Here is a 14999-nt window from a genome sequence, read left to right on the forward strand (position 1 = left end):
ATTTAGAATTTGCCGTGACACTACTTTGATAAATTGCTGTCAGATGTGATCGATTGTTATTAACTTAACCATTGTCGAAATTTGAACATACTTAGAGATTGATTTGAAATACAAGGGAAGAGTTGGGGATATATGTTGTGTTGGTTTTGAAGGTTGAGTTTCTTGGATTCGTTATTTGAAGGAGGCTATGGTAGTTTCATATTCTTGAATTTAATAACTTTGTTTTGCAAGAGTCAATATGGGAAGTAAATATATTGTGATTATGAGTTTTTTGGGGGGTAAAGTTTGCAAGGTTATATAATGGGTTAAAGAATTTTGTGAAAATACAAAGAAAAACCGAAATTCTCAAATAAAAACTAGTTGCATTAATTTTTTGCTCTAATGCAACTGAACACTAGGGAGGCGCTCTTGAGTTTTACCCCTTCTAGTTGGGAGATGGAAAATTCCCCCTAAAATTTGTCTTTAGATAATTTTTAGGGTTCACAAAGGAGGCAAAACTTGAATTTAATTTATGACATCGAGATTTTGCTTTTACTTAGAAACCATTTTACCCAGGGTGGGGTTAATTTTTCAAAAGATTAGTAGGAAAATGAGCTTAAAATTCTCTAAGAATGATCCATTTTTCAAAATGGCTTTATAAAACACCACTTCCTGTCCAGAGAGGAAGTTATTTAGCCCAAGGACTGAAATATTTAGCAGATCTTTAGACAAAAGGAACAAATTACATTTCTCTCTGGCTTAAAAAGGGTGCTTGAGCCAGAGGGGGTTAAGAAGCCCTCCCCCTTCCCCCTGATGGGGTGGTCTGGAGGGGCAGGGCGGGTGGGGGTGGGGGTCCTCAGCTCCCTGGGATGGGAGATGTTGCTTTTTTTTGGTGGCGATGAAGGGGTGGGTCTATGGTACATCACCTGAGTTGTGGGGTAAATGTAGAGAGTGTCAATCAAAGGCAGAGCTCTCAGAGCTGGGAAGGAGGCTCTAGATGGCGGCTGTGCCTTAGAGAGAGCGCGCTCTGCTCCCTGCTTTCGCCTCACTTTACGCAACTTTCCCTAACTTTCGGGCCGCCTCAGGGGGCCCCCGCAGCCCCCTGCCTCTCCTAGTGGCTTGCTGGGGTCGATTCGAACCTTTTTGAGGGAGAAAAGCAGCTTTGGGGAGCTTTCTTTTCGTGCCTTGCTGGAAAGAAGCAGCCGTACTGAGAGCCCAGGTCGTTGTTTTTTCCAGCTTAGAAGCCATGGCGCACCTCCATTTTTGTGCGCTCTCCTAATGAGGTTTTTTCCTCCCGTACCCCTCTTGGTATTAATTGTTGCTTTATTTTTTTTTGACCAGTTAACATATTTGAGGGTTCTTTTATTTATTTTTCGTTTTTTAACGGAGAATTTTGTTTTTATTTTTAATTATTTGGGATCTGATATTTCTACTACTAGATAGGACTCTTGCTTTGGACCTACTACATGGATCAGGTAAGTTCATGATCGTTAGTGATAATTTTAAAGGTTTATATGTTAAAGTTCGCTTTATTTTCTGTAAATATGAGAAATTACTGGATGACGCAATAAGATACAGAGATTGTTATTTGTATCCAGTGTGTTACTTTGAGAAACTTTCCTTATTGATAGAGATGATTCCCCCTGTTCGGTGTATCCTGTTGTTGTTGTTTTTTTAAGGTAAAAATAGAATTATTTTGTTTGTCGGTGCTTACCGCTGTTGTATTCTAACAATATCGTTACACGGACAGGACTTTGTTCCTGGTAATAAAACCTTCGATAGAAGCTGGGACCTTACCTTTCTTTCAACTTTTGACAGTAAATACCTGGGCACAGGACTTCAAAGCAAACACAGATTCCCCCTCCCCCTTAATATTTAAGAATTAAAAGATGATGAGAAGGAAGGACAAAAGCCAAGAGGAGGACAGTTCGCCACACAGCAATGCATCGAGGTATGAGCTATCAACTTACTTCCTTTTCCCTTTTTTCTGGGGAAACCTCAGCTTACATTGTTTACCTTGACAGGCAGGGGTAGCTGTCTGTGTTATTTTAAGTATTTTACTAATTTGGATTCGTTTTTTAAAGCGTGACCTTGAGATTGCTAATATGCCACACCCTAATTTTTTGGTAGCAATTTATGAAAGTTGAGTTGACTTAAGGCCTCTTACAGCAGTCTAAAGGTAAGGTACCTTTATTCAAGGGGGCCTTTTTTATAAACGACAGTTTTTCTGTCAATAAATTTCAGGTTTTAGGTTTTTGTGCTGTAGAAAAATGACCTTGTCGGTTTAGCCATTGCTGCATTGCACCATTTTACATGCAAGGCAAATTTTTTCTTTGAAGAAACTAGGATACCCAAACTTGTAACTGAACGCCATAGAGGAGCCTCGTGGTAGTAAATTATAGTAAATAGACATTTGAGAAAGTTATATGAATGAAAAAATGTACATTTTAAAACGAAATTGCAAAAAGGACCCTTTGACTGATGCCTCTCAGTTTGTATTTTTATTTGATTCTATATTTCTTTTAATATCTTAGTTATTTTAAGACATTTTGATATGATTTATCAAAACCTTTAGTCGATGGTTACTGTTCCTGCATTTATGAAATTAAACCTGTGATCCCAGAAATCTAGGAGTGCCCTTACTATACTCGTGCTTTGTGTTTGTTACTGAGATTAAAACTGTATATTTTACATGTAAAATATTTTAAGGTTTACATTTGTATGCTTATATTCAGACAATGCTTTCTGGCTGGTAGGTGTAGTGTATTATCCTGGCACCTTAGTTGTAGCTGCTTTACATTTATTGATTTATTTCGACAGTGTCTCCTGGAATGCTTTATCTCCTGAAGCTTACAAATGTACTGCTCCAACCATGACTTGTTTCACGTTTGTTCGGAGTACCTTATTAGTGACTAAGTAATAAAGCCTCTGAGATGTTTTGTTGTATGATCTGTATATTAATTTTAAAAGTACATGAATGCATTTTTTGATGTGTGCTTGTAAATTGTCACGTTAAGAATTTTAAATCATGTAGTTAACAAGGATGTGATTGATATTTTTCTTTCCACTTTTGCTTTTATTTTATAATTTTATATAAAGTACTGTCAGGTTAGTGAGTATGAAAGTTTTTAACATGGTTCATTACAAATGTTTAGTTTTATTTGTTTCATTAGACTTCAGATATTTTGACCCTTGCTTTAAAAATACCTTTCCACATTCTTTTGCAAATTGAGTTGTCACATAGCTTGGACTGCTGTCTTTTGAACTGAAATGCCCTTGTAATTACCTAGGTTAGATTTAGGACAGAAAACTCCTCTACTAATCCTACCGTGATTTTTCCGAAAAGTAGTAGCAATTTGAAGAAATAGGAGTCCCCACACATATTTGACAAATCACTAAAAATTCAGTACCTACAGTTGGTGCTCCCTTGAGTGTGATTTGCGTAGCCTCACCTGGGTTTTGGCTTTCTTGTGCAAGGCTTGTGGTTAGTGATCAAACTCTGCTTTCTAATTAAAAAAATCAGGCGGTGTTGCTGGTCTTTCAGTGATTTGCTTCACCTGGAAATCTCCCTTGACGTTGTCGTGCATTTGCCTGCTGCCAGGGGGGTGCTCGAGGAGCATGCACCGTACTTTTGCCAAGAACAGTTTGATGCGTGTACCTGCTGAATGTCTAGAGGTCCTGGGGAGGCTCCTTGACGAGACCGTGGAGTTTTAAACTTACTTGAATTACAGATTTTACATGTACCTGAATTACGGTGAGCCTAAATGGAATGCCTTAACACATGTGCATAATTATGACATCACTTCCTTTTAAAATTGTGAAGCTAAGGGATAGGGGTGTTTCATTGTAGTGCAGATCGCTGTTGTTTTAGCGAGCGGCAGTGGGGAGGCTGCCCCTAACTGGCGCCGGGCCCTGACCCCGTCGCGCCCCGTTAAGGACCCGTTTCCGTGTCGCGAAGCCTGGCGCCCGGCGCCCTGCGGCCGGGCAGGAGCCTCAGGGCCGCCCCTGGCCGGAGAGTTTCCTGGGCCTCCGAGGGCCGAGCGCACGCGTCCTCCTCTTGGAACTAGTGCAGCGCTTACCAGTCATTATGTAACTTACTCTTTCGAAGTTAATATTTAAGCGTCATGTTGTACTTTGTATAGCACGACTTCTGAAGAGTAAAAAGTTCACTTTCGAAAATAAGATTTTAACTATTTGGTACCTGTGAAAGTTTCTGAGTGCTGAAAACAAAGTTGCCGAGGTGGCCCTGCGTCGAAGCGCGCGCCACGCGCGTACCTGAGCAGCGTCCACCTGGGGTAGGGTCGGGCCTGCCCGGCCGGCGCCGGCGGCCGTGCGCGGAGCTCTCGTCCAGGGCCCGCCGCCCCCGCAGTTCATCTTCAGAACTGAAACTGTTTATTAACTTTATCTCCAGTCCGTCTGCCTTTGAACCAGATTTATTGTGATAACCTGGGGTGCGGTGCAAATCACCTGCTCTTTAATCAGCTTTTTAGTAGTTATTCTAAAACCCAGGGGGTGTTTAGAAATGGTAAATGCAGTTGCTTGTGGGCTGTAAAAGTCAGTTTTTTAAGTGGCAGCCATTTTATGACACTGATAATTCTTACGGATCCCGAGTTTTGAGGAGACTGAAAATAAAGCGAGTTGAAACCTGAAATACCAAAACCTCTTCCTCTCCCCCCTCTGCTTTTTTGGTCCTTTGGTGCTAAAAGAAAAGGCACCGGGGTACTTAGCGCTGACAGCAGCCCCGGGAGCCCCTGGCATCTTGGTGCGGGTCCAGCTCAGTCACAAAATGGCTGTTCCTTTGTGCCGCAGCGCTGACAGACATACTGCATTGCACTGTGTACTCGCCAAACAGCAGGAAGTTGCCGTGCGAGTTCAAAGGCCGGCCGGCGCCGGCGCCGGCAGCCGATTGGCTGAGTGCACGCCTGGTAACAGCAGGTCAACAGCGTCGGCCCCGCCTCGTGACGTCAGGCGTTGCGCCGCCGACGCGAGGACGCGATGACGTTGGGCTGCGTGCGCAGCCGCGAGGGAACGGGAAGGGCGGGGCGCGCTGGCCGGGACTTTCCGGTGGGCGGTCGCTTCCCCGAAGATCGCGCCGCGGGCGGCCCCCGCTCTCCGCGGCCCACACCCTGCGGCGCGAATTCCTGCGCCCTTCCCCGCGAGCGTCTTCCGCGTTCCGGGGCCGCTCCCGCTGTGGAGAAAGTAAGAGGCCCGCGCGGGGCCTGCGGGGAAACCCCCGGCGTCGCACCAGGGTCGCTTCCTTCCCGCTCCCCTCGCGGGCCGCCGCCTTCCCCTCCCCGTCCCCGCTGAGTGTAACTTTGTTCCCGTGGACCGGACCCATTTCGCTGTCCGGGAGGCGTTTTTATTTAAGTTGAAACGTGTTAGCAGGGATGAGAGCTGTTCTAACACACGGCTCTTAAACAAAGGGGCCATTCTGTGAACTTGTCCCCGTGCGTTTCTGGGCACCACACATTTTCTGAATTGGCATTTGATGGAAAAAAGCGCAGGTCATTGTGGGCAAAGCGATTTATTTTCCAGATACAGTTAAGTAGAAAATACGTTAGGAATTTTCACTGAACTGTGAACGTGAGGTTAACTTCAAGGATAGACTAGGGCATTAGGCACCCATTACTGTGCAAACAGGTGCTGGAAAACACTCCTTTAAAGTTAATTAAGCACGTGCTAAAAAAAGTGACTCCCAATATTTAGCTGGTAGTAGGTCACTTGGCAAAATCTTGGGAAACATCTCAAAATTCCCATTCAGGACATTTTAATTCTGCCCCAGTAAACGTGAAACTGCTGTGGGGATGGCTGGTGGTCTGCTGTGTGTGGGGACTCATGCAAGGGTTTCTGGTTAAAAAAATCATTTACCTACCAAGACATTATAAAGGCCCTTCTGAGTGTAGGGAGAGGTATTTACCTGGGCGTATATTAAGTTTCTGAATAAAGTTTATAAAAGGTAAAATTCGTTATAGTTGGTTTTTTAGGTTCTCATAGTTTTGGCACTTGAATTCTTTGGGTAGATTATGGAAACTTCAGGTGAACCTGGGTTTTCAGTTTGTTTTATATAGATTTGCTCACCAAAGGTTCTGTAAGTGATTTTTAAAATTTTATGGTAAATTATAACACATTTAGCAGCCTTAGAGACAAATACTGTAAAACTTGATCATTAACTGGTGTTTCCAACCTCTTAAAAGTGCATGTAAAGCAAGAACAACAAAGGTTTTTGTTTTTTTTAATCGTTTATTGAGATTTAATTGTTGTATTAACACTTTTGTATTTGCTAAATTCCTTTTCATATTTCCTTTTGTTCCTAAAAGTGGGACAGAATTAAGTAGCATTGCAGTCATGTTCCAGGATCTAAACGACTCTGCTGAAGATGTTTTGCCCTAAAGTAGATGTCATGACTATGTGAGTGAAAATACCTCTGATACAGCGATTTAGCTACAAACTGTCTGCGTGCTGCTTGAGCCAATTACCTATTTAAAGACCCCGAGTGAGAGCCATTCATTGAACCCTCTCTGTGTTTTCCTCCTGTGACCATAAGTGGGAAAGTGTTGATTAATCTTTCTCCCTCTCTCTCTCTTGGATTCTTGCTTCGACAGTCTGCACTTTTCAATTGATACTTGGCTCTTTGGAGATTAACATTTTTTGCAAGATTAAGTCATTACAGAAAGGTGGGCAAACTATTTGATCAGGAATTTTACTTGTAAAAGTTTTAGCAGGTTATTGCCTGAGAACTGAACCTGGAAGTTTAGCTGCATTCTACCTGGCAGTGTCTGAAACACAATTTCACAATTAGTGTCTCCCCCACCCCCCAAATCCCCTCACGTTTGTGATGCATCTTGAGGCCACCTGTGTCTTTCCAAACTCCAGTCATTTCTTCCATAGAATGGAGCACAATAAACTTGTTCCTGGCATAAAAACTGAGTGGCTGCTCTGTGTGACATCTAGTAAATTTTTTTTTTTTTAGGTCTTTTTTTCTGAAAAATTCAGAATTCAGTTGGCATTCTTGAAGGAGGGGGTCACTTTAGCAATGAAATACTGTTGCTTCATTGTTTCCTCTCTTTGTTTTATTAATTAGCCACAGGCCACCTAGGTGAGTATTGTTTTTTTTTTTTTTTTTAAACACCTAAGTTATTTTGTATACAAATATAAGTAACTATGTTGACTTATGTTGACTTCTGCTGGGTGCTTGTTATAGCTGAGCCATTTCCTCCTGCATCCCAGCCTGACCGGATGTCCAAAGTCAAATTTATGCCTCGGCAAAACTGACTCATCAAATGTTGATTTGGGTTGGAACACATTGTTTGTATGTCTGTGAGGACCTTTCCCCCATTCAGTCTATACATGAATTCATAGGGCAAGTCAAAAGGCTCCTCCTATACTGTCTGCCTTTGAGTGCAGTGCATGAGGTGGGCGACAGGGCATTGCTTTATGAAATGAACCCTGGAGAACCGAGGCGAATGGAAGCCATCCATGCTACATTTCTAAAACAGTTCCAATTTAGCCCTTTATTAACATGTTTGGTTAGGAGTGACCTTTTTCGGTATTTCAATGACATCTTCTGGACTTGATTTCACACTGAAAAGCATTTCAGTTCCTTTTTCTGGAGAGACCCTGTAGTTGGGGGATTATGTTATCACCCTGGTCTGCAGGGGTGAATGTTATAGAAGAGCCCTGGGTAAGGCATCATTCTAAGGATAGTCCTGATTTTATACTTTGGATTCAGTTCTCGTGAGTTGTTCTGTCACTTGTGGTGTGTTTAACTGTTCCCTCAGTGCCTGGTGAGAGCTGTGTACATAACAGGCACCTGTGTAGTGTGTACTTTAGTACTGAAAACTTTCCCCCCAATTTAGGCCAGTGAAGTACTCAGTGCTAGGCTTGCAATTTGCTCTTTTCTAAAATGCAGGTGATAATCTTCTTCAGGTTATGCAGATTAAACATCATGCCTGTAAAGTGCTTAGTAGAGAGCTTGGTACATTGAAAGTGCTCCATAAATGTAAGCTGTTAGTGATGTCATTTTATTAGTGTTTCATCTTGTATTAGCGTTTTGCACTTTCTAAGAGCCTTTATAAGAGGCCAGGTTGTCCCTGAGGGCCATAATTGGTGTCTTGGTCTCCCACAAGGGTTATGCCAGTTAGGAGAGGGGTTAAGATGATTTTTGGAGGCAACTCCCCTTTTAGTTAACTGAAACTCTCCTAGAGTTTTTTTCTGAGAACACCAGCCTTTTGAAGGGAGCCTCTGATTCTTTCTAGACTAGAGCAGCCTCTTGAGTCAGTCCTACTCTTGGCACTCACTAGCAGATGCCCCCCCCCCCCACTGGAGCTAGTAATTACCGTCCTGGCTTACCTGCCTCATTCCCCTGCCCAGGCTGTACAGGAGCCAGTAGTGACTACCAAGGTGCAGTGCTGTTTGGGTATAAATGTTTATATTGGCTGTAGCTTGCTTTTAGTAATCAGTGTTCACCTGAGCACTGGATATTTGATTTCGCATAAAGTCTGAAGTCCAGTTCATTGTTAGAACTGTGTTGAGATTTGTGTTTTTGGTTTCCTCTACTTCCTTCATTTCCTTTATAGTTAATGAGTCACTTGTGTTAAAACACACACACACACACACACACACACACACGCACAGACAACGGGCCCCAAACAGAATCACTTGTGTGAAAGCCCCACACCAGCAAAGCAAGACCTAATGCCTAACCAGTTACACTTTGAACCTTCCCAGGAATGTGACTTTTAGCCAGCCAACCTGGAATTTCCTGGTCAGCATTAGGAGGCAGTCTGCTGATGGGCCCCTTCAGTTCCCCTTTGCAGAGGGCCTTGCCTGAAACAATGGGTTTCCTACTAATAATTTTCTTTTCCTGCCTTCTTTATGCTACCTGATTCCTGAATTGTTCAGTCAAGCCAATTAGATCTTTAAATTTTACTTGGTTGAATTTTCATTTAACTATTGAATTCTTTTTTGTTTTAATACCAGACCTTGAAGAGTTTGTGAAAATACCAATGGCTCAGCCCCTGGGAGTGAGTTAGGGTTAAAGCTCTCCACGCGTTTCAAATTCGCGTGCGTTTCCATCCCTTCGCATGTGTCTCCATGTGTTTGCATCTTCTGATGCAGCACTTCTTGTTCCTGTGTTGTTTTCTAACCCTTCCGTCTTTCCATTGCGTGCCCCAGTTTCTCAGTTCCTTTTTTAGGGCAGTTTTAAGAGCAGCTTGAGTTTGGAGGTCTGTGTGCCAGCGGGAAGAGGAAGTTTCTGCACTGCATCCTGCCACATCCAGCAGTAACAACCTTTAAAATGTGTATGCGTTAAGTTCTGGTGCTACCTCCTCTTTTTTAGAGACCTCCAAAAGCTTGGATTCCAGAATGGCCTTTGAATTCAGTACAGCCCTTTTGGAACTCCCTTCCCCTCTAGCTGATCAAGGTCACTTTCTAAAACCTGGGCTGTATTGGTGGGTGTGGCTACGCTGTGGAGCAGTGAGAGTGGTTGGTCACTGTTGGTGGATCGTGAACTGTAACCAGCATTAAAAGAAATAAGAGAACAGAATATGAAAATGAACTTCAGGGTTTTGCATTTTGTTGGGTTATTGCTTTTTAAAAAAATTTCTTCTAAAAAATATATTTTTATTGATTTCAGAGAGAGGAACGGGGAGAGAGATATAGACATCAATGATGAGAGAAAATCATCGATTAGTTGCCTCCTGCATGCCCCCCCACCGATTGGTTGCCTCCTGCACCACCCCCCCCCCACCAGGGATCGTACCCACAACCCGGGCATGTGCCCTGACTGGGAATCGAACCCTGACTTCCAGGTCCATAGGTTGACCCTCAAGTACTGAGCCACGCTGCCTGGGCTGTTGGGTTATTTCTTAATTCCAGCAGTGCCTGTAATGGCAGAAACCTTTCCTTTTGGGGGGGACGGTAGCAGGTGGTGAACAGTTTATAGAAAAACGCCACAGTAGATTTACATTTTATTGAGTGCTGACTGTGTCAGGCACCTTTTAAGGGATTTTTAATGCAGTTTTTATTCATTGTGGGGTCAGTGTAGCAGAATTGCTTAGTGACCTCCTTAGGGGGGTAACCAGCTGTCCAAATAACTGTCCCCAGTGCTCTTTCTTTGCAGGTCTGGGTGGTCCTCACTGAGCTCTGTACCCTGACCATTCTCTTCCTTCCATTGACTTGTATACTTAACAAGAGTTTGTAGCCACTTCTGAAATTTGTTTATTCTGATTGTGCGTGTGTTTGTCGTGCGTTTCCGTTAAATACCAAACCAACAGATGAGGTGAGTGTGAGGGATGTTTCAGTGAAACTAAGTTGATTGCTTTGGAAAGACTGAGTAATAGCTATTATTAAAGCGCCCACTATGCGTGGGCCTGGGACTTGTTGAGGCCTCTATCTGTGCTAATTTGAGGAATGCTCACAAGTCTGTGAGGTATGATCATCATTCCTGTTCTGTGGATGAGAAAACTGAGGCACAAGGTGGAAAAAATGGTGGGATTGGAGTCAAACACAGGCAGTTGGGCTCCACTTAAACATTTTGTCAAAAGTTGCTGTCAAATTAGAGGGACAAGAGGAAGCTACATAGGAGATTGTGGAACACAGTGAAAATCTACAATAATTCTGTACTTTGCTTATCTTAAAATTCACTGTAAAGAAACCAGAAACTTGAAATCACTGCATTGTGTGATTGATGCCAGAAAACGGTGCTGCTCAAAAGGCCATATGTTTTCGTTGGAGGTGGTTCCCGTGGGGTAGTTTGAGAATCAGCATGGGAGTGGTGTGAGGAGAGGTGGGTGGGCAGGAGTGTCCCTGAGACCTCAGGAGAACTTGGTCCTTGCGCAGTTTGACTCCCCTTGGTGAAGACTGGACTTTGCCTGTAATTTGTTTTGTTCTAAACTTCCTTTGCAGATAAAGCTTTGCATCAGAATCACTTAAAAAAACCAGTGCAGCCCTAGCTGGTTTGGCTTAGTGCTTAGAGCACAACCTGGTCGGGGTGCCTGGGGCAACCAATCAATGTGTTCCACTCTCTCCCTCTGACGGGACTTGACCTTTACCCCTGGAACTGTAAGCAGCATTTTTGTTGTCTGTGTGCCTTTTTCTGGGAGGAGGGTCTATAGTTTTACCAGTGTCAGAGTAACTTCCAGAAGAACTTTCAGACCTGGGAAGGTCTGCTCCTGAGTAGTGGGCAGTTCTGCAATGTTGAAACAGCTCTTTTTTGAGAAATTCAGCAAAGTGCAAAGAGTACAATTAACGTTTTAAGCAAGTTAGAAAGAGTTGACCCCTTCTCCCTACTCACTTTCATGAACTTGGCATATAAAACGTTAAAACATGCACGGTTTACGTACTGTGTTTAAAAAACAATAGTTTTGAAGTCGTCGTGTTGATATTTCTAGATCTAATTCCTCCCTAGCCTGTGGTGGTTCATTGCATAGTATGAATATTCTGCATTTTATTTTTACATTTTCATACGTGAACATTTTGATTTTTTTTTCTTTTTTTTGATCTTAGGGGGCAGAGCTCTCAGCAATTTTATACATCCCGCCCCCTGCACAAGTTTGATACTTGGTCTAGGTTATATACCCACAGGTTCAATTGCATGATTCATAGCGATATTTTGAGGTTTACTAGATAGTGTCGGGGTGCTTTGCAAAGCTCCTACTGACTCCTTTTCAACAGTGGTGCATGGGTACCATTTTCCCTGCTTTCTCACCATCGTTTAGTATTATCAGACTTTTTCTGCAGAGCAAATGAGTGTGAAATAATCTCTTGTGATACGTACTTCCCATATTACTGGTGAGGTTTAACTACCTTCTCATAAATTCATTGGCCATTTCCCTTCTGTAGCTGCGTGCCCATTTCCTTTGCCCAGTTTGCCTGGTTTTCTTTGGTATATAATTCTTCATATGTTGTATGTATAGTCTTTTTGTTGTGTATACATTGAAATTTCTTTTCTCTGTTCCTTGTCTTTTAACCTTGCTTGTAATGTTGTGCTTTAGTCTTCAGAATCCTAGGCCTTGAGCCAGAGGTGCAGGAGGTCTTGAAGGTCTTTGACATAGAAGCGATTAGAAGGACTTGTTCTGCCGCAGCGCCGGGCGGCTGAGTAATAACCTGTGGAACTGCAGAATGTGTGAGTGGCTCGGTGGGGTAGCGTTGCCAGCTAGAGGCTACGTCCTGTGGACTCCATAACCCAGGCTGGGGGTGGGGATGCTGACACCGTACACACGCACCTGGGCTTGGGCGCCGTCTCTGCCGTAAAATGAGGATAGTTTGTGGTGTTTGTTGTAAGGATTCGAAGAGAATTTTTGCATGTGTCTGATGCATGAGTGCTCCAGAGGCATTAGCCACTCTGTCATTGATGGCGCTTAGCCTGGAATAAGTTTTATGGGATCCCAGTGTAGCTGGCTTTGTGTTTTTACCAGATTTTGCTTTCACAAGCAACAAAAACTTGCTCTGCCAAGCAGCTCAGCCATTTTGTCAAGTTCAGGGAAACAAACTCTCCAAGTGCTGAGATGGCAGCTGCTGGGCGGGAGCCACAGGCTTGCTGAGAAGTGACTGCTGCCCTGCTGCCCTCTTGCGGCCGCGCGGGGAGTGGTGGTCAGAAAGGGAACAATAGCCATTAATGCAGCTTGCTCTCCCAGCCTGTTGGTAAAACATTAATCATCCCGTTTTCCCAGCTTTAGACAAGACTTTTGAAGAGATACTGAATTTGTTTTGTTCACAAGTGTTAGACTTGTTTTCATAAGCGTTCATTTTTCTATTAGAATCTGAAGTCCCAGGTTTGACTTAAGGCCCTTTCGTTTATTTCTCTATTGTATTTCTCCCGTGCACACTGTTCGGTCAAGATCATGAACTTTGTTTCTGATTTAGATTTTAAGTAACTTTTAGATAATGTCCTTTATATTTTTAAATTTTTGTTTTTCAATTACAGTTTACATTTCGTATTATTTTGTATTACTTTCATGTTCAGACACTTATTTTTCATGAGGATTCTGTATATATGGTGGGTGATTCCTGAAAATCCCATTTTTGATTGCCTTATAACTATTCACGCCATTGGAAATCAGGTAATTTTACTACTTTATTGTTTAGGTGAAAGCCTAAAGGATTGCTCACCAAGTAACTTGATTTGACCCTTTTTTGTGAGAGTCTGGTGGACTTTGCCCATCTCCTACTCTAAATCAGTAATGCAAACTACAGTTTAGCATTACTAGTATTTGGTGTTATAATTAGGTATTAATAGCAAATCTGCATAATATTTCAAGAAATGTCCTGTTCTTTGAGGGACTAATTAGGCCATTAGTGCCTTAAATGTGAAGGTATTTATAGCTTAAAAAAAAAAAAGTCTTCTGTTTCAGGATGTGCTAAAAAGTGAGAGCCTTCGGAGCACGGGGGTTGAAGCTCAGATCGCAATCACACTACCTGTTTTCAGTTCCCAGGGGTAGTAACTGCTATGGCAGAGATGTTATGACAAAGTATTATGGAAGTCCCTAGTAGGCACCAAGCTTAGGATTGAAGAGCACAAAGGAGGTTTTCTTCCTACAGAAGGTAATACCCGAGGCTTCAAGAATCAGAGGTGCACTTAGTTTGACGCATAACCAAAGGTTGGAGGTGAGCAGCACCAGGCTTACTCTGTGTCCTGCAAGTACTTGGGTGAAGGGACGGAACAGTTAAGTGATGAGTCTCCAGCCATCAGCTGCGTTTCACCGGACGTGCTGAGATTGGATATTGTCAGTGACCATGGCCAAGGTGGCTGGGAGGAGGTGTGGGCCCCACGAGCTTATTGATCTTTCAGGTCTCTCCAGTGACTCAGCTGTTTAGACAGTGTAAATGCAACTTCTAGGTATATGCCTTGCACCCCTTTCAAGTAGACATCCTTCCTAAATCTTACAAGGAAATTTCTGGAGCTGCCTCTGTACCTTTCTGTGAGCACATGGCAGAGGCCCAACTGTTGTTAATAAATTCCAGCTAGTGCCATGAATTGCGTGGTGCTGACTCACCAGCAGGTGCCTCCTGGGGGGAACCTAGTGTTAGAAGGGGAACCTGAGCGTGGATGTGAAATTCTAATGTTTGGGTAGGGCTTTGGCATTTATAGAGTGCTGCTTTCATAACTGTCGTTTGATGCTCTCGTGACCTATAATGTCCCAGAGGACAGCACAGGTTAATGATGGCACAAGCCTGAGATGAGCCTGGATGAGACCCAAGCCGTGGATGCCAGATTCTGCACTCTAACTGTACTATCCAGCCCTCCTCTTGCTTTCCTTTTGCCTTCCTCTTGCCTGGTGACCACCTTCTCATTGGTCACAGGTGGTGAGTGGGTGACTTCAGATGCCCCAGAACGAGCGACTAGTCAGTTTTCACTGTGTAGTGGACCAAGGAGTCAGTAAGTATAAGGTGGCCTTGACCGTGCTGAGTCGCTGGTACAGGGAAGCGTGGCTGGTTTGCAACACAGCATGATAGGGATGAGATTTATTTTCTGAGTCTCCAAGGTTTCGTGCCCCTGTTGTAAAATAGAATGTGCTCTTTAGAGCTAGGCTTGGGGTGGAATCCCTGCCCTACTGGGGAGTAACCAAAATCATATATATATAAAGCACTTAGAGTAACGTCTGGTACCTGTTAGATGATCATGCAATTAATGTGGTTTTTCACTTCTCTCTTTCCCAAGGTAGAGCTCCCCACACCCCCATTTGTTGTCATTGCTACTAATCTTAACAGGCCCCAGGGTGCCTGCCTTAGGTTGCCTCCCTGAGGGGTGTTTGGAATGAGGAAGCTGTGGGGAAGTGGGGTAGACAGGAGCAGTCTGCACTGGGTTAGGCCTTCACCTTAGATCAGAATGTTCTTTTTATTTCTTTTGTTCTGTTAGGTCCTCCGGGTCTGGGGCTCACTGCTGGAGGTTCCCAGGCAGGACCTCTGGGGTTAATGTGTATGTTTTATGGAGCTGCCCAGTCGAGTTTGATTAGCACTGTTGTTGAGGATACTGATTGGAAAATTACAGCCAGATTGCAGTCTTACTTTTGGGGTAACCA

The 14999-nt window shown here is 43.5% G+C and overlaps 1 protein-coding gene across 2 annotated transcripts in view; it reads left to right on the top strand.

Annotated features, from left to right (window-relative positions):
• The first annotated feature begins 950 nt into the window (after positions 1–950).
• Positions 951–14999, top strand: part of CHD2 (chromodomain helicase DNA binding protein 2) — an 80051-nt gene continuing 66002 nt past the window's right edge. The window contains exons 1-2 of one of the 2 annotated variants that reach the window (XM_081124398.1): positions 951–1454; positions 1798–1930. In XM_081124398.1, the coding sequence (XP_080980524.1) occupies positions 1869–1930 (62 nt within the window). In that variant the 5' untranslated portion in view covers positions 951–1454; positions 1798–1868. The remainder of the gene's footprint in view (positions 1455–1797; positions 1931–14999) is intronic. The other variant, XM_081124399.1, reaches the window with a different exon arrangement.

The sequence above is a fragment of the Miniopterus schreibersii genome (genome assembly GCF_964146895.1).
Source record: "Miniopterus schreibersii genome assembly, chromosome: 22".
NCBI lineage: Eukaryota > Metazoa > Chordata > Mammalia > Chiroptera > Miniopteridae > Miniopterus > Miniopterus schreibersii.